This window comes from Centropristis striata, chromosome 24, assembly GCF_030273125.1.
Source record: "Centropristis striata isolate RG_2023a ecotype Rhode Island chromosome 24, C.striata_1.0, whole genome shotgun sequence".
Classification (NCBI taxonomy): Eukaryota; Metazoa; Chordata; class Actinopteri; order Perciformes; family Serranidae; genus Centropristis; species Centropristis striata.
Window position 1 is genome coordinate 236,881 of NC_081540.1, and position 23,742 is coordinate 260,622.

Consider the following 23,742-nt stretch of genomic DNA (forward strand, 5'->3'; position numbering starts at 1 on the left):
CTCACTTTAATGATTGGTTTGTTTTTAGTTTTGCAGAAATAAAGTCAAAGATTGCTCCTTTACAGGTTAAATCAGGCAGATTGTGATGTGAAGTTTCTCCTGTTTCACTGGAAATAAAAAACTGTTTGCAGAGAGTTAAAGAGAAGATTGAAACACTTTAATCTTCTCATCCAAGTTCAATTAGATCCTTGGAGCCACTAGCCAGTTAGCTTAGCTTAGCTTAGCATAAATCCTCCAGAACTCACCTCAAACACTTACCTTTTTATAAAGACAATAAAACAGGTTATTAGTTAGCTTTCAGGGTGCTGGTGTGCAGATTTAACATACAGTTCCCAGCTGTTATGCTAAGCTAAGCTAACTAACTCTCTGCAGGAAGTGTTGCAGTGTCTCTGAGGACTCTGTGTTGTGTTACAGCTGAATCTAAAGGTCGGAGCTGCTGTTAGTCACCGTTATGAGTGTAGAGCATGAGTCACTCGCTTTCTAGTCGTTAAAAACACTCGACAGACACGAAGAGAAGAGGAGAACATCATCATGAACTGGCTCTCTGCTCATGCATCGTTTGCATGCATTCATCAATTATTATCTGCAGAAATTAAACCTTCTGCATACTTTAAACTGCTCTTCAGCTGCAGGAGCATCAGACTGTGAGCTCTGCAGGACTTTAAGGTTTTCTCTGTCTTCTTGGCTGCACATAAAGCGTTTATAACCTCATTATGATGCTGATAAAAAGGTGTTTAGTCTAAAAACCAGATCAAACAGTAAATCTGAGGGAAATGATCTTCTGCATGGACAATTTACCTTGACAAGATTTATTAAAATTAAGATTATTAAATCTAGAAATAAGCATGTTGAACACTTAAAATAAGAAATTAACTCTTAAAACAAGATAAATTGAATTATTTGTTTCTTACTAAGATAAAAAAAAAACTTTAGATTTAGCAGTGTTAGACCATTTGTCTTGTTTTTTAAGTGTTCAACATGCTTATTTCTAGATTAAACAATCTTAATTTAATAAATCTTGTCAAGTTAAGTTATCTGTCCATGCAGCAAGATCATTTCCCTCAGATTTACTGTTTGATCTGGTTTTTAGACTCAGTGTTCCCTCATGATAATGCATCGTTTGCATGCATTAATTCTGCAGAAATAAAACTTAAAACAAGTCTTCAGCTGCAGGAGCATCAGACTGTGATCTCTGCAGACAGAATCGTGACTTTAAGAGTTTCTAAATGAAGCGTTTCTGGCCTCAGGATGATGCTCTCCACTCTAACGTGTCTATCTCTATCTCTATCTCTATCTCTATCTCTATCTCTATCTCTATCTCTATCTGGAGGCTCTAGCTCTGGTTGCCTGCACAGATCTCCTGCTCCTGCTCCTGCTGAGCGATGGGCCAGTAGCCCTGAGCTACCGCCTGCAGGGCGCTAAGGCGTTTGGAGCTCGGCTCGCCAAACGGCGTGTCTGAGGCCACGCGTCTCCTCCTGGAGGAGCTCAGAGGAGGCGCAGGGGAGGACGGACACCACAACACGCAACACACAAACTGAGGAGGCCATGCCAGGCGGGGGGGGGCCTGAGTGGTGGTGGTGGGGGGTTCAGGGGGCTTTACAGAGTGGGAATAAAGGCCGTTTACTGCTTCAGTGAGTGACACACACATGCAACACAAACACACACAAACAAAGACACAAACAAACAAACAAACAAACAAACAAGAGGAGAGAATGAGATATAAAAACAGCAGAAACATGGACACAATCTGGAGAAAACATGCAGAGGATTACATCACATAGAACATTATGCATGAAAACAGACTGAATATGATAATAACAGACGAGTGTTTCTCACTGCAAAATACATGAAGCTCACCAAGGATTTTCTTCTTATATCCATCAATAGTATCTTAATTATCTTGTTCTGAGTATAATTTACCAACTACCATAGCTTTATGTGCTTACTTAATCATTAGTATTATTATGTAATGATCTTATTGTGTAAAGACTTGTTTTTAGGATTGACATTGTGAGCTTTTTCATGCTTTTCAATCTATTCAACTGTTGAATATGGTGAGTTTTTACCTCAAATATTTGCTCCAGTTGAGAGTTTTAGTTGCATGAAGTTTAAATGATATTTCAAAAGTATTTTCTATCACTAAAACACTTCTAGTTCCAAGTATTGCTGGCTACAGTTGGCCTTTTCAAGCCACAATTACTCTAAAATAAGTATATTTGGAGTTATTATTCCAACATATCATTGGTTTTTCCAGTTCCTAGATATATTTTTACTTTATCTACTATATTTTGAGCCTGTATTTGCTTGATTCCAGTGATTTGTGTCTTATTTTTGGCGGCGCTCACCGTTCTTGTCCATGGAGTGCGGCTCCGACTGCTTCTTGCCGATGTCGGCGAAGGATCGGACGATGGGGATGCGGTTGGCGAGCTTCTTGTGGTTCTGGTGGTGGTGCTGTTTGAGCAGCGCCTCGCGGATCCTCCGCCGGGCGTCCTGGCCCACCGGGCCCGATAGCTCGTGCTGGTCCAGAACCATGTCTGACAGAAACACAGATACATGGAGGTTTATTCTCCTCTAAGCTGATTATAAACACAAAAAGCGGCCGACTGCTGCTGATTTAATCGCAGTAAACCAGGTTAAGTTGAGCAGATCTCTGCAGCAGCAGCTCAGTCTTCACAACAATCACACAAACACTCTTTAGTTTAGACACAGAGAGGACCTGAACTCTGACAGGGAACTTTATTTATCTGGTGCTCATTCATACGGTTCAAAACCAACAAGATCTGGAAAAAAATGTCCTCAAAAAGTCACTTTATGATGATTTCTAGCAGACAAACAGAGGATAAGAACCTTCACAGATCATTTCTCTGGGTTCAACATCCTTGGAAACATCCAAGTGTCTGATCTGGTCTCTAAGAGTCTGATCTGGTCTCTAAGAGTCTGATCTGGTCTCTAAGAGTCTGATCTGGTCTCTGAGTGTCTGATCTGGTCTCTAGGTCTCTGATCTGGTCTCTAGGTCTCTGATCTGGTCTCTGGTCCCCTACCTGCGATCTCCTCCAGGGAGCTGGCCCTCATGTCTGGTCTCTAAGAGTCTGATCTGGTCTCTAAGAGTCTGATCTGGTCTCTAGGTCTCTGATCTGGTCTCTAGGTCTCTGATCTGGTCTCTGGTCCCCTACCTGCGATCTCCTCCAGGGAGCTGGCCCTCATGTCGAGCATCACGGTGCCGTTCATGATGCAGCTGCGTAGCTCGAAGAGGCTATGTAGGGACAGCGTAGCTACGTAGGGCTTACTCCACCGCTCCCCCCCGTCCTCCACGTCCTCCTCAAACTTCAGCCACCTGGAGAACCAGGAGAACACGGGTCAAACCAGGAAGGAGACAGGAGACGGACCTGAGAGTCTGGATCCAGAACAGACCAGACCCTGGTCAGATCTGGTCCAGAGAGTCTGGATCCAGAACAGACCAGACCCTGGTCAGATCTGGTCCAGAGAGTCTGGATCCTTTAAAACAGGACCAGACTCTGGTCAGATCTGGTACCTGGCCGTCTCCTTCCACTCGGCGTCCTCCCCCTCGCGGAGACAGATCTCGTCCAGCTCCGTGAAGAGGGCGTGGGGGATGTGCTCCTCGTCCCCGTCCTCCGTCCCCAGCAGGAACTGGACCCTCTGAGCCGGAGTGTCTCCTAAAGAGAGGACAGACAGACGTTATGAGGACATGCTAGCTGCTGCTAACAGCTCCAGCTAACCTGTCTCCTGCAGAGAGGACAGACAGACGTTATGAGGACATGCTAGCTGCTGCTAACAGCTCCAGCTAACCTGTCCTCCCTCTGAGCCGGAGTGTCTCCTGCAGAGAGGACAGACAGACGTTATGGGGACATGCTAGCTGCTGCTAACAGCTCCAGTTAACCTGTCTCCTGCTGGGAGGACAGACAGACGTTATGAGGACATGCTAGCTGCTGCTAACAGCTGCAGCTAACCTGTCCGCCCTCTGAGCCGGAGTGTCTCCTGCAGAGGACAGACAGATGTTATGAGGACATGCTAGCTGCTGCTAACAGCTGCAGCTAACCTGTCCGCCCTCTGAGCCGGAGTGTCTCCTGCAGAGAGGACAGACAGACGTTATGAGGACGTGCTAGCTGCTGCTAACAGCTCCAGCTAACCTGTCCTCCCTCTGAGCCGGAGTGTCTCCTGCTGGGAGGACAGACAGACGTTATGAGGACATGCTAGCTGATGCTAACAGCTAGTCAGACTCACGGTGAGACGGAGACTCCCGTCCGTCCTCGGCGGTGGAGTCCCTCTCCTTGGACCTCTTCCTGTGTCTGTGTCCGTGGTGGCGGTGGCGGCGGTGGGACCTGCGTCCCAGCGGGACGTGGACGCCGATGTAGAGGGTCCGGTGACCTGGAGACCACAAACACAAACACACAGTTAGAGTCTCTGGGTCAGAAACTAAACTCTAAAGTCTCATCTCTGCAGAAAAAATACAAAATCAGATTAAGAAACAACGACCTCCCTGTAAATAACCTGCAGATACAGAACTATACTCTGTTTATAAACTGCTAATATGTTTTTATTACTGTGTTCTTTGCCTTTTCCTGCTCTATTCATTTATTTTGTTGTTTTTATTCTAAATGCATGGAGAGAAGCCACTTGAGTATAATGACAATAAAGATCTTTCTGCATGCGATTTTTAAATGAAAAACATTATTTTAATGCACAAAAGCTAACAGCTGCAAATTAATAATCAGGGTCTGAAAAAAAGCCTTCACTGGTTGGACATTTCACCTTTATTATAAGGATGAAAGAATGAAGAATTTAAAGGACTCGGCATCTTATTTGCAAGCAAAGTAATCAAGTTTAAGGACATTTAACTCACTCTAGATAAAACCCATATAAAATCTATATAAACTTATATAAAATCTATATAAATCTATAAATCCTATGGAATCAGAAGAATCATGAATAAAAGTGGGAACAACTTAAACAGTCTTTGTGCAGAATAACAGTCAAAATGACAGAAATCAGGAAAAATTTCTCCGATAAAAGTTTTTATAAATGGGAATAAAATTGTGTTTATATATTCATTAGACTTTTCAAAGTTTCCACAACTGTCGATAAATATTGAACTACAACTTTTACTTGCAGCCTCTCCTGTCCTCTCCTCTCTGCTCTGTGTAAACAGCCTCTCCTGACCTCTCCTCTCTGCTCTGTGTAAACAGCCTCTCCTGTCCTCTCCTCTCTGCTCTGTGTAAACAGCCTCTCCTGTCCTCTCCTCTCTGCTCTGTGTAAACAGCCTCTCCTGTCCTCTCCTCTCGGCTCTGTGTAAACAGCCTCTCCTGTCCTCTCCCCTCTGCTCTGTGTAAACAGCCTCTCCTGTCCTCTCCTCTCAGCTCTGTGTAAACAGCCTCTCCTGTCCTCTCCTCTCTGCTCTGTGTAAACAGCCTCTCCTGTCCTCTCCTCTCTGCTCTGTGTAAACAGCCTCTCCTGTCCTCTCCTCTCAGCTCTGTGTAAACAGCCTCTCCTGTCCTCTCCTCTCTGCTCTGTGTAAACAGCCTCTCCTGTCCTCTCCTCTCTGGTCTGTGTAAACAGCCTCTCCTGTCCTCTCCTCTCTGGTCTGTGTAAACAGCCTCTCCTGTCCTCTCCTCTCTGGTCTGTGTAAAGCATTAGATAGATATCAGACTCTGCTCTAAAGGAGACTAAAGCCTCAGAGTTTTACTGATTTTTACCACTTCAGTTCATCAGTAAAGCAGCTAGAATGCTGCTGTGCATTATATTTTTTATTATTTTCCATATTTCCTCCCTCAGCAGCAGGAGGAGGAAGAACAGTAGGCTATATAACAGCTGAGCTGCTGCAGGAGGAACTTGAAGATGATGAAATGGATTCAGAAAGTGGACGACTTGTATAATCAGAGAGGTTTTAATTTGAGTCAGGCAGCAGGAATAATGAGATTCTCTCCACAGAGAGAGAGGAGGCCTGAGTCCACAGGGCCAGAGAGGAGGATGATGATGATGATGAGCTCTGACTCCTTCCTCCTTTGTTGTGGAGCAGCGTCTCCTCCTCGGCTGCCTCCCGCCGGCCCTCAGGGGCCCTCAGGGGCCCTCAGAGCCTCACACCGACACTCACCGCACTGAGACCGGACTGAGACCGGACTGAGGGCCTCTAAAGCAGTAGTTCTCAACCTTTTTGAGTCGGGACCCCCAATTTAACATGCATGTTGTCCGCGGAAACAAAATGACCAAAAAAGACACAAATTGCCCACAAAATGGTAAAAAAATGACATAAAATGACAAAAAAAGACACAAAATGACCAAAAAAGTCACAAATTGACCACAAAATGATCAAAAAAAGATACAAAAAAAGACAAAATGACAAAAAAAAAAGACATTAAATGACCAAAAAGACTAAAACACATGAACACATGAACACTTTAACACAGAGCTGACTAACAAAATGATTTGTTGACCCCCAGAAATCATCTCGCGACCCCAATTGGGGTCCCGACCCCAAGGTTGAGAATGGCTGCTCTAAAGGGCCCCTGAGGGCCCCGTGATATCACAGAGACGCTGTGACATCACAGAGCGTGCACCAATAGGAGGCCAGGACACAGAAGTGAACTGTGATGCCTGTCAGCAGAGGAAACGCTGACGCTGCACATGAAGCAGCAACAACAACAATAGAAGAAGAAGAAAGTTTCAGAGTTCAGAGAGACTGAAATAGCTCTCCTCCTCCTCCTCCTCCTCCTCCTCCTCCTCCTCCTCAGGCCTGATGATGTCACACCACTGATGATGTCACACCACTGATGATGTCACGGCGTGCTGAGCTGTTTAATCCTCGTCTCTCTGTGTTCAGTCATGTATGAGACGCTTCACATGAACACAGAGGAGCGCTCTGATTGGCTGCAGGACTCTCAGCCAAAGAGCTGCAGATTATCACTAAATAATAATAATAATAATAATAATAATAATAATAATACATTTAATTTATATAGAGCTTCTCTAAACACTCAAAGATGCTCAACAGGCTAAAATAACCTCCGGATGAAGAGTTATTACCAGAATGAACACACATTTCTCTTCAAATATCATAAATTAATGTTAATATTTACATCTTTGGAATGCAACTGTGAATAAACTTACTCTAACTATTGAACTGTGTGTTTTGTTGTTGTTGTTGTTGTTTTTTACATAAAATGGTCATTCATATTACTTTTTCTAAAGGAAAAGTCTGCTAATATTCTGTATCTGTATTTCAGCTTTTAGAGTTCTGAGTCGTCGTTTTGGACGTTTACAGTGTTTTCATTGTTTTTATTTGTTTTTATTGTTTTATTATCACAGATGCTTCATGCCAGACAACAACAACACTTCTCTTTTTCAAAATAAAAGCCCCAAAAAGAAGCTCAATCTGAATATTTCCCCTAAAGAAACATTCAATTTATCTGCTGGTTTCTGAGTGGAATCACCTTTTTATTGCTGCATCGTTCTTTGAAACAGAAATATGTTTTATCAATGACGTGATATGAAATAATAATAATCTTTGGTCCCTGAGGATCCGTCAGCAGGAGATAAATAAACTGTGTCCTGTCTGAAACACAGTGTGACTGAAACAATCTTCTATCTTTTATCTTGTGACTGTAGAAGAGTTAGAGAGACAGAATGAGTCATGATGAGGATCCTTCACATCTAACAGAGACACTCTCTGCTGCCTGGCAACTACACTCAGAAACCTGCTCTCTGAGGACACACAGCTTATTATTATTATTATTATTATTATTATTATTAAAGGTACATCAATAGATTTATCCTGTTATTCTCCTCACTTTTCCTACTTGTCTTTTTCTAAAAGACCTCATTAAAAACAGGTTTATTCTGAAGGGATTCACGTCACTTTTATCTTTGTTTATCCTGTTTTTGATGCATTTTTTCTGGAACAAAGTGTTAAAGTCTCCTGACAGAGATCCTTGTTCCAGCCTCATCATCCTGTCTGTCTGTCTGTCTGTCTGTCTGTCTGCCTGTCTGTCTGTCTGCCTGCCTGCCTGCCTGCCTGTCTGTCTGTCTGTCTGTCTGTCTGTCTGTCTGTCTGTCTGTCTGTCTGTCTCTCTGTCTGTCTGTCCTGATGGATAAATGCTGATGCAAACACATGCAGAGAATAAATAAAGCTTCTCTTTGAAGCTGCACCATCACATCAAACCCTCATCAGAGAGACAGACAGACAGACAGACAGACAGACAGACAGACAGACAGACAGACAGACAGACAGACAGGTGCTGATTGACAGGATGTTAGTGCATCATCAGCAGATAAACCTTAAAGTGACGTAATGGGGTCAGTTTAGAAACGTTTCCTGCATCTTAATGTCCTCTAACTCTATAATATATAATATATAAATATATAATATATAATATATAAATATATATAAAATAATAAATAAAATAAACGACGTTACCTTCCAGCTCCTCCTTCTCAAAGTTGGTGTTGAGCATGGAGCGAGTCCCTCCACGGTCCACCACCGCCTCCTCATCCGTCCTCTGGAGGAGAAACACACAAACAGCATCAACATCTGGACTAACACACACACACACACACACACACACACACACACACACACACACACACACACACAGCTTCTAGAGACACACACACATCAACATCTGGACCAAAACAAGCAGAAAGCTCCATAAACTCTCCTCAGAAGTTCATCTGAGACTTTAGAAGGTTTTAGTGGAGCAGTTTCTAACCTGCAGGACTCACTATCGCTCTATGAGCTCCATAAAGAAGATCTGTTTTATGCTCTGAGATCAAACTTTCTTGGCTTCATGTACTACTGAAGAGCTTTCATAGGAATGAACAGGGCTCAGCTGTCAGCTCTCCTTATACACCATGACACTGTTACTGTTGTACTCGTTTTAGAAACTCTCCTGTGGTTCATATCTGAGTGTTTGTGGTCATGTTGACTGGAAGACTTGTTGAACAAAGACTAAAGACTAAATGTGACCTGATCGCTGCAACAAAAACCTCTAAAAATGGTCAGAAAATGGTCACAAAAACCTCTAAAAATGGTCACAAAAACCTCTAAAAAAGGTCACAAAAAATGGTTTTAGTGGAGCAGTTTCTAACCTGCAGGACTCACTCAGAGATAAATCTGATTCTGGATTTTGTGGACTTTACTGCAGTAAAAGTACTAATACACACTGTGAAGTTACTCCACTGCAGTAAAGGTCCTGCATTCAGAACTTACTGCAGTAAAAGTACTAAAGCATCAGAATGTTTCTAAAGCTGCACAAACAGGTTTTAGATTCAGATTCCTGTAAATCAGACAGACAGGAAGATAAATTAATGCACTTTGTGACCTTTAAAGCATGAGAACAGTTCTAGTAGAGACTCAAATATGGAGCAGGATGTTTCCTCTTTAATATTATTATTATATATATATTATATTAATATTATTATTATATATATATATTATATTAATATTATTATTCATTCAGAGTCAGAAACAAGAAGATGATGCTCACAAACTGTTAACATGTTAATAATGAACTCAGACTGGAACCTTTTAGCTGCTTCTGACACATTAATACTTCATGCATCACCTGCAGAATATAGAATATTTAACACCTCTTAATGGGCTTAAATGCTATAATGTGTCATAATGCATGATAATGCATCATAATGCATCATAATGCTCTCTGAGCACCAGAACAGCAGCAGAGCAGAGGAGATAAAATATAAAAACATACAGATTTTAGTGTGACTTCAGAACCCTTTTACTGCTCACACACACACACACACACACACACACACACACACACACACACACACACACACACACACACACTCATGATGATGCTAACTTCCACAGACCGTCACCATGGCAACGAGAGGCAAAACACAAAGAGAAGCTCATCACGCTGCGTCTGACTCACACACACACACACACACACACACACACACACACACACACACCTGAGAGAGAGAGTGTGTGTGTGTGTGTGTGTGTGTGTGTGTGTGTGTGTGTGTGATATAAACAGCTGTGACCTTGCAGTAAAGGACTCTCTGCTCTACTCATTAATATTTAATAAACTCAGCTTGTTTTAGTTGTTTTACATCATTTTACTGTGACACAGAAACTCTGAATCTGGATCAGAAACTCTGAATCTGGATCAGAATCTGGATCAGAAACTGAGAATCTGGATCAGAAACTGTGAATCTGGATCAGAAACTTTGAATCTGGATCAGAATCTGGATCAGAAACTGTTAATCTGGACCAGAAACTGTTAATCTGGATCAGAAACTGTGATCTCTGTGATCACAGAGATCACAGAGATCTCTGAGATCTCTGATGTTAGAAACTGTGAAGCGTGTTTGTAAAGATGAAATAATAAATACCTGAATGCGTCTTTATCCTCCTCATAGTTTCTGTTTCTAAATCATTGAATGATTCTTGTTTTTATTATTTCACATAATTACTTTTATAGTCGTCAGCATTAATTAGTTGTCTGCCTGCTCTGTATGTTATTTATATTTATGTTTCTGATATTTGTCGTGTTAAACTGTGCAGAATAAACTGGACTTGAGACTTGAACATGACTTTTTATTGCTGTTATATCCTGTCTGGGTGTGTTGTCTCCTCTATTTGTATTTTAACTATGTACGTGCTTTATATTTGTATTTCTTTTTATTATTTTAGTGACTAGGGATGTAAACTAGCAGCTTTGCTATAATCCTGCATGTTAACAGAGATGTTTGTTCATTAATGTCTCTGTCCAAACATAAAGCATTAAACTAAACTAAAACCAACTGAAACTCTAAATCTGGTCCCTTCTCTTGTCTCTATGTATTAAAAACAGAGAGTCCAGTGTTTGTCCTGTATCTTTATGTATTAATAGAGAGAGTTTAATGTTTGTCTGTATCTGATGTTCTCCAGTCGTCCTCCACTGACCTGCTGCAGCTTCACCTGCAGCACCTGATTCATTACTGGCTTTATTTATATTTATTCATTACTGGGTTTATTTATATTTACATTTTTATCACCGTGAGCTCATCACTGACCTCCAACAACAACCAGTCTGACCTGAAGTCATTACTTTATTTACTCATTTAAAAACATCTCCATGCTGCTCTATGAGCTCCATAAAGAAGATCTGTTTAATGCTCTGAGATCAAACGTTCTTGGCTTCATGCACTACTGAGGAGCTTTCATAGGAATGAACAGGGCTCAGCTGTCAGCTCTCCTTATACACCATGACACTCTTACTGTTGTACTCGTTTTAGAAACTCTCCTGTGGTTCATATCTGAGTGCTTGTGGTCATATTGACTGGAGGACTAGTTGAACAAAGACTAAAGACTAGATGTGACCTGATCGCTGCAACAGAAACCTCTAAAATGGTCAGAAAAAACTCTAAAAATGGTCAGAAAAAGGTCACAAATACCACTAAAAATGGTCACAAATACCTCTAAAAATGGTCAGAAAATGGTCACAAAAAACTCTAAAAAAAATGGTCACAAAAACCTCTAAAAATGGTCAGAAAAAGGTCACAAATACCTCTAAAAATGGTCACAAATACCTCTAAAAATGGTCAGAAAATGGTCACAAATACCTCTAAAAATGGTCACAAAAACCTCTAAAAATGGTCACAAAAAGGTCACAAATACCTCTAAAAATGGTCACAAATACCTCTAAAAATGGTCAGAAAATGGTCACAAATACCTCTAAAAATGGTCACAAAAAGGTCACAAATACCTCTAAAAATGGTCACAAAAACCTCTAAAAATGGTCACAAAAACCTCTAAAAATGGTCACAAAAAGGTCACAAATACCTCTAAAAATGGTCACAAATACCTCTAAAAATGGTCAGAAAATGGTCACAAAAACCTCTAAAAATGGTCACAAAAAGGTCACAAATACCTCTAAAAATGGTCACAAATACCTCTAAAAATGGTCAGAAAATGGTCACAAATACCTCTAAAAATGGTCACAAAAACCTCTAAAAATGGTCACAAAAACCTCTAAAAATGGTCAGAAAATGGTCACAAAAAACTCTAAAAAAATGGTCACAAAAACCTCTAAAAATGGTCAGAAAAAGGTCACAAATACCTCTAAAAATGGTCACAAATACCTCTAAAAATGGTCAGAAAATGGTCACAAATACCTCTAAAAATGGTCACAAAAACCTCTAAAAATGGTCACAAAAACCTCTAAAAATGGTCACAAAAACCTCTAAAAATGGTCACAAAAAGGTCACAAATACCTCTAAAAATGGTCACAAATACCTCTAAAAATGGTCAGAAAATGGTCACAAATACCTCTAAAAATGGTCACAAAAACCTCTAAAAATGGTCACAAAAACCTCTAAAAATGGTCAGAAAATGGTCACAAATACCTCTAAAAATGGTCACAAAAACCTCTAAAAATGGTCACAAAAACCTCTAAAAATGGTCAGAAAATGGTCACAAATACCTCTAAAAATGGTCACAAAAACCTCTAAAAATGGTCACAAAAACCTCTAAAAATGGTCAGAAAATGGTCACAAATACCTCTAAAAATGGTCAGAAAATGGTCACAAATACCTCTAAAAATGGTCACAAATACCTCTAAAAATGGTCAGAAAATGGTCACAAATACCTCTAAAAATGGTCACAAAAACCTCTAAAAATGGTCACAAAAACCTCTAAAAATGGTCACAAAAACCTCTAAAAATGGTCAGGAAATGGTCACAAATACCTCTAAAAATGGTCACAAATACCTCTAAAAATGGTCACAAAAACCTCTAAAAATGGTCACAAAAACCTCTAAAAATGGTCACAAAAACCTCTAAAAATGGTCAGGAAATGGTCACAAATACCTCTAAAAATGGTCACAAATACCTCTAAAAATGGTCAGAAAATGGTCACAAATACCTCTAAAAATGGTCACAAAAACCTCTAAAAATGGTCACAAAAACCTCTAAAAATGGTCAGAAAATGGTCACAAATACCTCTAAAAATGGTCACAAAAACCTCTAAAAATGGTCACAAAAACCTCTAAAAATGGTCAGAAAATGGTCACAAATACCTCTAAAAATGGTCAGAAAATGGTCACAAATACCTCTAAAAATGGTCAGAAAATGGTCACAAATACCTCTAAAAATGGTCACAAATACCTCTAAAAATGGTCAGAAAATGGTCACAAATACCTCTAAAAATGGTCACAAAAACCTCTAAAAATGGTCAGAAAATGGTCACAAATACCTCTAAAAATGGTCACAAAAACCTCTAAAAATGGTCAGAAAATGGTCACAAAAACCTCTAAAAATGGTCACAGAAACCTGTAAAAATGGTCAGAAAATGGTCACAAATACCTCTAAAAATGGTCACAAATACCTCTAAAAATGGTCAGAAAATGGTCACAAATACCTCTAAAAATGGTCACAAAAACCTCTAAAAATGGTCACAAAAACCTCTAAAAATGGTCAGAAAATGGTCACAAATACCTCTAAAAATGGTCACAAAAACCTCTAAAAATGGTCAGAAAATGGTCACAAAAACCTCTAAAAATGGTCACAAAAACCTCTAAAAATGGTCACAAAAAGGTCACAAATACCTCTAAAAATGGTCACAAATACCTCTAAAAATGGTCAGAAAATGGTCACAAATACCTCTAAAAATGGTCACAAATACCTCTAAAAATGGTCAGAAAATGGTCACAAATACCTCTAAAAATGGTCACAAAAACCTCTAAAAATGGTCACAAAAACCTCTAAAAATGGTCACAAAAACCTCTAAAAATGTCGATAAACCCTGGAGAGTTCCCAGTGAAGAGTGTGAGTGAGTCCATCAGTCATGTGATCTGTACTGAGACCAGCTAAAGGTTTCATCAATCTGATCCAAGGAGATTAAACAACAACACTGGTGGAACAACACACACACACACAAACACACACACACACACACACACACACACACACACACACAGAGACAGAGACAGTGTGTTGTGGTTCACATGCAGCAGCATGTGAGAGCTGAGGAGTGAGAGCCAGATGCTGATACTGTATAGAGGACTGATGAGGACTGATGAGGACTGATGAGGATCTGTTAGAGTCCCTGCAGACAGACTGATGGACTGATCTCCCTGATAGCAGCTCAGTGGAAACATGAAACTCTCTGACGTCTTCATCGTCTCTCTCTCCTCTTCCTCTCCTTCAGACCATCAGAGGCCAGAAAGACTAAATAAAGGATCCTCTGGTGACTCGTCAGTCTTGTTTTCCAGCCTGAGAGCAGAAGGGGGTCGGCCTGCAGATCCTCAGGGACCAGAAACAGCCTCACTCCCACCAGGACTACAAGGCTGCAGAAATACATCCTTCCATCATCCCTCCATCCATCATCCATCCATCATCCACCATCCGTCCATCTATCGTGACACTCTAGCAGACTGAGTTCTGCCTCCATATTTCTCTAGAAGTAGTCAGAACTCCTGGAGCTGCAGAGTTCAGATCATCACCAGATCAACCAGCAGCTCTAACCAGCAGCTCCATCTTCCTGCAGCTGCATCTCAGTATCTACATCAGTGGAAGGTTTGATGTGTTCTACATCAGTTTAAACCTCTTTAACATCAATCACACATCAACATTTACTACCTTACTAGTGGTTAAAAAGCTAAATATCTTCAGTCTGGATCCATAATAATAATAATAATAATAATAATAATCATCTGGACTTTCTGAATGAGAGCTGCTGCATCACTGAGCTGCTGAATCAGCAAGAAGCCCAAAATATATCATTCTGCTGTGATTTAACTGCAATAAATACACCAGAAGTTGGTCAGCTGTCTTTTTGGGTCATTTTGTCTCTTTTTTGGTCATTTTGTATCTTTGGGGTTGTGTCATTTGGTTGTCTTGTGCAATAACAAAGATTATTCTTATATTATTATTATTATTATTAGTCATAAAATCACTGTTTTCAGTCCTACTTTTCTGATTCCAGTTTCCATCCCAACTGATGCATTTTAAAGATTAAAAAGTCTGCAAGAATATCCATGAATGCATGAACATTATATAGTTTACCAGTTGCTTTATGAACAGAGTAACAACGGTTTTCTTGGTCATTGTGTGTCTTTTTTGGGTCATTTTGTGTCTTTTAGTTTTCTGATTCCAGTTTCCTTCCCAACTGATCTGCAGGACTATCTGTGAATACATGTACATCATATATTCTGTTGGGTGTATCTGACTGATTCTATGAATACAGTGAGAACAGAGAGTTTATGAGAATGAAGAGAGAATAAATAAATGTCCCAAACAGAGAGATAGTCTCTGTGTGACAGATGAATCTCCTCCTCCTGCAGGTCTCTGAGCTATTTATAGTCCTGCTCTCTCTCTCTCTCTCTGTTATTCTCTCTCTCTCTCTCTCTCTCTGTTTCTCTCTCTGTGTTATTCTCTCTCTCTTTCTCTCTCTCTTTCTCTCTCTCTCTCTGTTATTCTCTCTGTATTATTCTCTGGTTTATTCTGTGTTCTGACCCCAGACCAGCAGAGAGCTGCTCCTCCTCCTAACCACCAATCTGGGTCTGACATTAATCCAGCAGCCTCTAACAGATAAACCAGGTCCTGACCAGGACGGAGCCCTGCTGCACGCCACCACCACATCAGCTGGTAGTTACAGTCAGTCGGCCTCTAGGAGGACCAGGAGGACCAGGAGGACCAGGAGCACGTGATCCAGACCCCAGGGGGTCTGATGGAGGAGGAGGAGGAGGAGGAGGAGGAGGAGGAGGAGCAGACATGTGACCATCCTCAACACTACAACATCTATATTATATTTACAATAAGACTTTTATTCTCTCTCCTCTCCACGTTTCTGATTTCCTCTGACAACATGGATGTGTATTTGGTCATTTTGTGTCTTTTTTGGTCAATTTGTGTCTTTTTTTGGTCATTCTGAGCCTTATTTGGTCATTTTACATCTTTTTTTGGTAATTTTGTGTCTTTTTTTGGTAATTTTGTGGTCAATCTGTGTCTTATTTGGTCATTTTACGTCTTTTTTGGTAATTTTATGTATTTTTTGGTCAATTTGTGTCTTTTTTTGGGTCATTTTGTGTCTTTTTTGTTAATTTTGTCTCTTTTTTGGTAATTTTGTGGTCAATCTGTGCCTTATTTGGGTCATTTTGTGTCTTTTCTACATTCCTCTCCAGGTTATTGATTTCCTCTGTGAGAACATGTATGTGCCTCTGCTGCATCATCATCATCATCATCATCATCATCACCACATAGCGGTGGGGTGAGGGGGCGGAGCTACAAGAGGCTGCAGGCCCGACGCCCAGCGAGGAGCAGGGAGGAGCAGGGAGGAGCAGGGAGGAGCAGCGAGGAGCAGCGAGGAGCAGGGAGGAGCAGCGAGGAGCAGCGAGGAGCAGGGAGGAGCAGCGAGGAGCAGCGAGGAGCAGGGAGGAGCAGGGAGGAGCAGGGAGGAGCAGGGAGGAGCAGGGAGGAGCAGCGAGGAGCAGGGAGGAGCAGGGAGGAGCAGCGAGGAGCAGCGAGGAGCAGGGAGGTTCTCCTGCCACTGCAACTACAGCAGCATGTTCTACTGCAGACATGGCTCTGTGTGTGTGTGTGTGTGTGTGTGTGTGTGAGGGGAAGTGGAGCATGGCGACCTTGAAGGCGTGACATCAGATTCATGTGATTTAGAGTGGATGTATGAAGCAGCACGGAGCTGCACACTCAATATATCCTACTGATAATATATATATATAATATTACACTACAGCAGATTATTAATGTATATATGTTTATATCCTACTCTGGTATTACAGTACAGGAGAGTATTAATGTATATATCTACTCTGGTATTACAGTACAGGAGAGTATTAATGTATATATCTACTCTGGTATTACAGTACAGGAGAGTATTAATGTATATATCTACTCTGGTATTACAGTACAGGAGAGTATTAATGTATATAAACTACTCTGACTTTACTCTACAGCAGCTGCTTCATTTTATCTGTATCTGTGAAAGATTCCTCACAGGATTAATGCAGATTAATTGATGCATTACAGCAGAACAGAGTTACTGTTTAATCAGAAAGAATCAACACGTCCCTGATCAGAACACCTCCAGTCTACACAACACAACCTGACAGGTGAAATGTTCTATTAATAAACAATAAAATGCACAGTTGTGGTGCATCACTGAGCTGCTAATCAGCATGTACCAAAAAATATAACTCTGCTGTGATTTCACTGCAATAAATGCAACAAAAGCACAAGTTTTTCCATAAAAATGACTGTTTTCAGTCCTACTTTTCTGATAAAAAGGGACACATGTTGATTCTATATTCTGCTGTTATCAGCTGCTTCAAATGGATCTGAATGATTTTATTAAAGCCAGCGTGTCCCTGAACACCAGACAGCCACCAGCAGCTTTTAGAACAACAACAGAAACTAAAATCTATAGAGAACAAGTTGTCCTCTAACAGCTGATGAACATGCATCATGTGGTTAAAGTTCAACACTTTAACTTTCTGCAGAAACTGCATCAGCATGGAGCCAAAACATAACTCTGCTGTGATTTAACTGCAGTAAATGCATCAAAAGCATGCAGAAACAACCCTGATCATCTGAGGTGTAAAAAGCCAATTTTTGCTGCTTTTTTGCTTTGACTTGTCATAGATGCTGCAGTGTTTGGTGCATTCAGGTGCACCTTGTAAAAACAGGAGAATAGATATGTGAAAGTTTTACTGCATCAGTAGATTTCTCTATGAATTATTATTACCTTGAGGTTTCATCTCTGCAGCAGTAAATGTCTGCAGGAGGCTCAGATTGGTGCAGGAACCAGTTTTTACATCTAATAACTTCTTCACTGCTCTTCCTCCTGTTACTCTACATTTAACCTGATCACTAATAAACATGATGATGCCTTTAAACTGTTACTGTCACCTTAAGACAGGAAACATCAGCTCATCCAAACAGCTTTAAATATCATCAAGAAAACCTGAATGTTTTTCTCCTGAAGAAGCAACAGTCCACAGAGTTAAACACTCTAATAACTAACTTTAAATAGTTTGATCTGTTTCTCACCAGCTGAGTGAAATAACCAGAATTCATCAAAACTTTGACTCTGTTGCTTTTAGTAAGAAGCTGATTGAGAGAAAAATGTGTTTAAATCTTTTAAAAACTGTCTTTATCTTCCTGTGTTGTCCTTTAGTCAGCCAGCAGCTCATGTGTCTCATGTTTCTGGTTCTTTGTGAACTAAAGAAGCTGAAATCAGCTGCTAGTGTTCATGCATTCCTCTCCAACAAGCAGAGAAACAGCAGCAGCGTTAGCAGCGTTAGCGTTAGCAGCAGAGAGTCCCAGGTGTGTCTGGTCTCATCACATCCAGCAGGTGAGGCGTGAACAGGTAGTTTCCACAGGTTGACTGATTTAAAGCCTTTGTGCAGCAGCACCTGGTTCCTCTGAGCGGTTCCACGTGTTCTCCGTGTTCTCCGTGTTCTAACACTCTCCATAATGAGTCTGTCCTCTCAGTGTTCAGAGCGCCGGAGGAGATCACTGATCACCCAATGACCTCACAACGCCACAACGTCCTCACAACGCCACAATGTCCTCACAACGCCACAACGTCCTCACAACGCCACAGCGTCCTCACCGGGACACCAGACCGCCACCGGACGCTTTCAGAGCCACAACAACAACACAAACTACAATCTGTACACAACAACTTGTCCTCTAACACACACACAGGACATGCACGGTGTGTTAAAGCTGCACACAAAAAAAGACATAAAAATGACCAAGAAAATACACAAAATGACCGAAAAAAGACACAAAATTACCAAAAAAGACACAAAATGACAAGAAAAGACACAAAATGACCAAAAAGACACAAAATGACCAAAAAAGACACAAAATGACAAGAAGACACAAAATAACTAAAAAAAAGACACAAAATGACCAAAAAAAGACACAAAATGACCCAAAAAAGACACAAAATGACCAAAAAAGACACAAAATGACCAAAAAAGACACAAGATGACCCTAAAAAGACACAAAATGACCAAGAAAAGACACACAGTTACCAAAAAAGACACAAAATGACCCTAAAAAGACACAAAATGACCAAGAAAAGACACACAATTACCAAAAAAGACACAAAAAGACACAATATGACCCAAAAAAGACACAAAATGAACCAAAAAAGACAAAAAATGACCAAAAAAGACGCAAAATTAAAAAAAAAAGACACAATTACCATTTTTTTCTTTTCTGATTTTCAGATAAAAGTCTTATGGAATATCCAGGAACACATGTTGATTCTATATCTGCTGTTATCAGCTGCTTCCACTGGATGTGAATGATTTTATTAAAGCCAGCGTGTCCCTGAACACCACACAGCCACCAGCAGCTTTTAAAAGCACAACAGAAACTAAAATCTATAGAGAACAAGTTGTCCTCTAACAGCTGATCAACATGCATCATGTGGTTAAAGCTACTGAACATGCACTGTGTCAGGTTAAAGCTTATGAACATGCACTGTGTCAGGTTAAAGCTTATGAACATGCACTGTGTCAGGTTAAAGCTTATGAACATGCACTGTGTCAGGTTAAAGCTTATGAACATGCACTGTGTCAGGTTAAAGCTTATGAACATGCACTGTGTCAGGTTAAAGCTTATGAACATGCACTGTGTCAGGTTAAAGCTTATGAACATGCACTGTGTCAGGTTAAAGCTTATGAACATGCACTGTGTCAGGTTAAAGCTTATGAACATGCACTGTGTCAGGTTAAAGCTTATGAACATGCACTGTGTCAGGTTAAAGCTTATGAACATGCACTGTGTCAGGTTAAAGCTTATGAACATGCACTGTGTCAGGTTAAAGCTTATGAACATGCACTGTGTCAGGTTAAAGCTTATGAACATGCACTGTGTCAGGTGAAAGCTTATGAACATGCACTGTGTCAGGTTAAAGTGTTGCTGCTGTGATCCTTCAGAATAAAAGCGTCCAGCAGTGAAACGTGTTCAGAATCTCTAGAAAACGTCTCTGAATGTCTCCACTCCTGCTCTCTGACCTTTATAACAGACTCAACCTGCAGCTTCCTGACCAGCACAGAGCTGGAACCAGTGGGAGGTGAACTGGTTTATTCCTGATCACTCTGATCAGATCAGCAGCCTGGAGCCTCGATCAATACCGATCAATACTCCCTCTGCTGATTGATCCGTTTCCTCTGATGATGATCGGTTCTAACAGCTGATTTCTCTGCTTGTTTCAGGATGATTCTCAGGTTTCACTGATCTCTGTTAAAGCTCCTTTAGGTTCTTTACTATTGATCAGAGTTATTGATTATCTAAATGATCCTTCTGACCGCTGCAAACTGGAAACTCAAATATAAAAGTCAGTAACGCCTTAAAACACTTTAACACACCTGCTTTTATTCTGTTTTATTCTCTTTATAGTCATCTGTTTATCTTTTAATTCTCTTATCATTACTTTAGAACTATCTTGAAATTGATCATTTTGTCTTTTAGTGTTTTTTTAATGCAAGAATAGTTTTCTTGAGAACTTTCTGCAGCCAGTAACGTCTTCAAATGTTTATTCTATTCTCTTTATAGTCGTCCTTTTACCTTTTTATTCTCTTCTTATTACTTTATAACTTCTGGATCTCAGATCCTCTTGAACTTGATCCTAAACTTTCTTTTAGTGTTTTTTTTAATGTAAGAATAGTTTTCTTCTCTGTGATGAACTGCTCTGTAAAATAAATCTCTTTCATTTAGGGTAAAATCCCGGCAGCTGTAGTTTTCTACTGTACATTTAAATGTAAATATCAGTATGTATATATGTAATATCTGTTATCTTTGGGTGACTGTGTCCTTGTGACATCATGCTATTTCTCCTTTCATTTACATGAAATGTTTATATTTTCACAGCCAATCTTGTCCTCGTCTTGAGGAGAAATAAAGAAATATTCCTGATAGCGTCACATGTTCCAGAGGAAGTTTCTGTCCCCAGACGCCACAAAGATGATATAATAATATAATATAATAATGATATAATAACCAGAACCAGACGCTTCTCAGCTTCTTTCTCTCACTAAATACCTTCCAAACGTCTGGAGACTGAGCTTTAATATAGAGTTAAATAGAAAAGAGTTAAAATGACAAACTGGCATCAAAATCAGGGCTTCAAACTGGATAAAAACACTGATTTGTTTCCAGTTTGAAATCTTTATTTCTAGTGAAGGAGGAGAAATAAACTCTGGAAGAAAACATTAAAATTCAGCTGCAATTTTCTTTGTTTTCTTTGGTGACTTTGATCCAGTTATGGATGCAAGAGACCAACAGAAAAATACAGAGACTGAAGACAAAGAAGGAATATTTCTGCTGCGTAAAACGTTTTCTCAGCTTCTTTCTCTCACTAAACACCATCCAAACGTCTGGAGACTGAGCTTTAATATAGAGTTCAACAGAACAAATGTAGCTTTAATATAGAGCTAAATATGGTGGAAATCAGGGCTTCAAACTGGATAAAAACACTGGTTTGTTTCCAGTTAGAAATCTTTATTTCGAGTGAAGGAGGAGAAATAAACTCTGGAAGAAAACATTAAAATTCAGCCGCAATTTTGTGATTTTGGATCCAATTATTGACGTAGAGAAAAACAGAAAGACTGTTCTTGTTTTATGGAGACAAAGAAAAGAACATTCCACCTGAAGAAAAGAACAAACAGACAGATTTCTGTTTTCTCTTTGGGAATAAAAACAAGACGTAATGGGAAGAGGTGAGAGAAACACTCAGCAGGCAGATTATCTTTATTATCTTTAACAGATCTGAAACTACAGAGAACCTCTCAGATTCTGTTTCTGAGAGAAATAAATAAATAAAGAAGCTCAGATTCATCATCATCACCTCATGACCTGCTTTCTATTCTCCTGGGGCTCCAGCAGCAGCACCAAGCTTTACCTTACTGCAGAGCACAGCTAGATCTAGATCAGGATCTAGGTCAGGAGGAGAGACCAGCACAGTCCTCTACAGGACCAGGACTAGACTAGACCAGAACCAGACCAGACCAGACCAGAACCAGAGGCTCCAGCAGCAGCAGGAAGCTTTACCTTACTGCAGAGCACAGCTAGATCTAGATCTAGGTCAGGAGGAGAGACCAGCACAGTCCTCCACAGGACCAGGACCAGGACCAGAACCAGACCAGACCAGAACCAGAGGCTCCAGCAGCAGCAGGAAGCTTTACCTTACTGCAGCACACAGATAGATCTAGATCTAGATCTAGGTCAGGAGGAGAGACCAGCACAGTCCTCCACAGGACCAGGACCAGAACCAGAACCAGAGGCTCCAGCAGCAGCACCAAGCTTTACCTTACTGCAGCTAGATCTAGATCAGGATCTAGGTCAGGAGGAGAGACCAGCACAGTCCTCTACAGGACCAGGACCAGGACCAGAGCCAGAACCAGAGGCTCCAGCAGCAGCACCAAGCTTTACCTTACTGCAGCTAGATCTAGATCAGGATCTAGGTCAGGAGGAGAGACCAGCAGAGTCCTCTACAGGACCAGGACCAGGACCAGAACCAGAACCAGAGGCTCCAGCAGCAGCAGGAAGCTTTACCTTACTGCAGAGCACAGATACAGATAGATCTAGAGCTAGGTCAGGAGGAAAGATTGGGACCAGCAGAGTCCTCCACAGGACCAGAACCAGGACCAGGACTAGGACTAGGACCAGGACCAGGACCAGGACCAGCACCAGGACTAGGACCAGGACCAGGTTTTAATGTTCATCTGTGTGTTTTTACTCTCAATCAGGTTCCCATGTGCTCAGAGAGAGGAGGGGGAGGGGGGGGGGGGGGGGGGATTATGAGCTGCCCTGTGATTGGCCGGCAGCCTCTGTTGTCATGGTGCTCATCCCTACAGATGGCCGTGGTTACCGTGGCGATGGCAGCAGGATCAGCATCCGCCGCAGCATCGCTGAACACAGCGGGGACGTCCCCAGACCTGAACCAGAGACTCCAGGACCAGAACCAGACCAGAACCAGCACCAGACCAGGACCAGAGACTGCAGGACCAGGACCAGGACCAGACCAGCCCAGAACCAGTCAGATACACATTGTAATGTTTGGTCTTGTGGAAGACTGAACCTGATATTCTACTAGAGAACAGGAAGTGACATCATCTTTCACCTCAGAAAGATTTTGTCACTTCCTGTTCTTTTTAAAAGTCCAGAAAATTAAATATTCAAGAAGGGAAACATGAGCAAACTCTACAATAAATGGAAACTCTTCTTTCTTTTCTTTCCTCTCTCTCTTTTACTATTATTTATGTATTTCATCTGCTATGTTTATGTTTTTATCAGTTTGATCATTTTATACAGAATATATCAAAATATTGTAAAGTTTATTTGGTTTCTATCTATCTGACCCCTGATATATATATATATATATATATATATATATATATAAATATAGGTATGTTGCTGTTGTTTTTGTACACACATCAATCAGAATGTGACACAGAAACACAGTGTCAGAGATCAGGAGGTCAGTCAGCAGCTGTAAGCTCCTCTTTCTCTCTCCTCTCTCTCTCTCCTCTCTCCTCTCTCCTCTCTCCTCTCTCTCCTCTCTCTCCTCCTCTCTCTCTCTCCTCTCTCCTCTCTCTCCTCTCTCCTCTCCATCTGTCAGATAAAACCTCCCGGGACTCTAGCAGCTCAGCAGCAGGACTGGATCCTCTCTGCAGCAGCTACACTCAGCAACATCACAACTATTATTCATCTAAACCAGTCCAGAACCTGACTGGTAGATGCTGCAGA

At 40.9% G+C, this 23,742-nt stretch overlaps 1 protein-coding gene across 4 annotated transcripts in view; it reads right to left on the reverse strand.

The window, feature by feature from the left end:
* Positions 1-3,334, reverse strand: part of LOC131962690 (sodium-driven chloride bicarbonate exchanger-like) — a 33,098-nt gene extending 29,764 nt beyond the window's left edge. For 3 of the 4 annotated variants that reach the window (XM_059327685.1, XM_059327682.1, XM_059327684.1), the window contains exons 1-2: positions 3,174-3,334; positions 2,346-2,534 (exon numbers count right to left, since the gene is read on the reverse strand). In XM_059327685.1, the coding sequence (XP_059183668.1) occupies positions 2,346-2,534; positions 3,174-3,228 (244 nt within the window). In that variant the 5' untranslated portion in view covers positions 3,229-3,334. Of the gene's footprint in view, positions 1-2,345; positions 2,535-3,041; positions 3,068-3,173 lie in introns of those variants that run through there. The other variant, XM_059327683.1, reaches the window with a different exon arrangement.
* Positions 3,335-23,742: the final 20,408 nt, after the last annotated feature.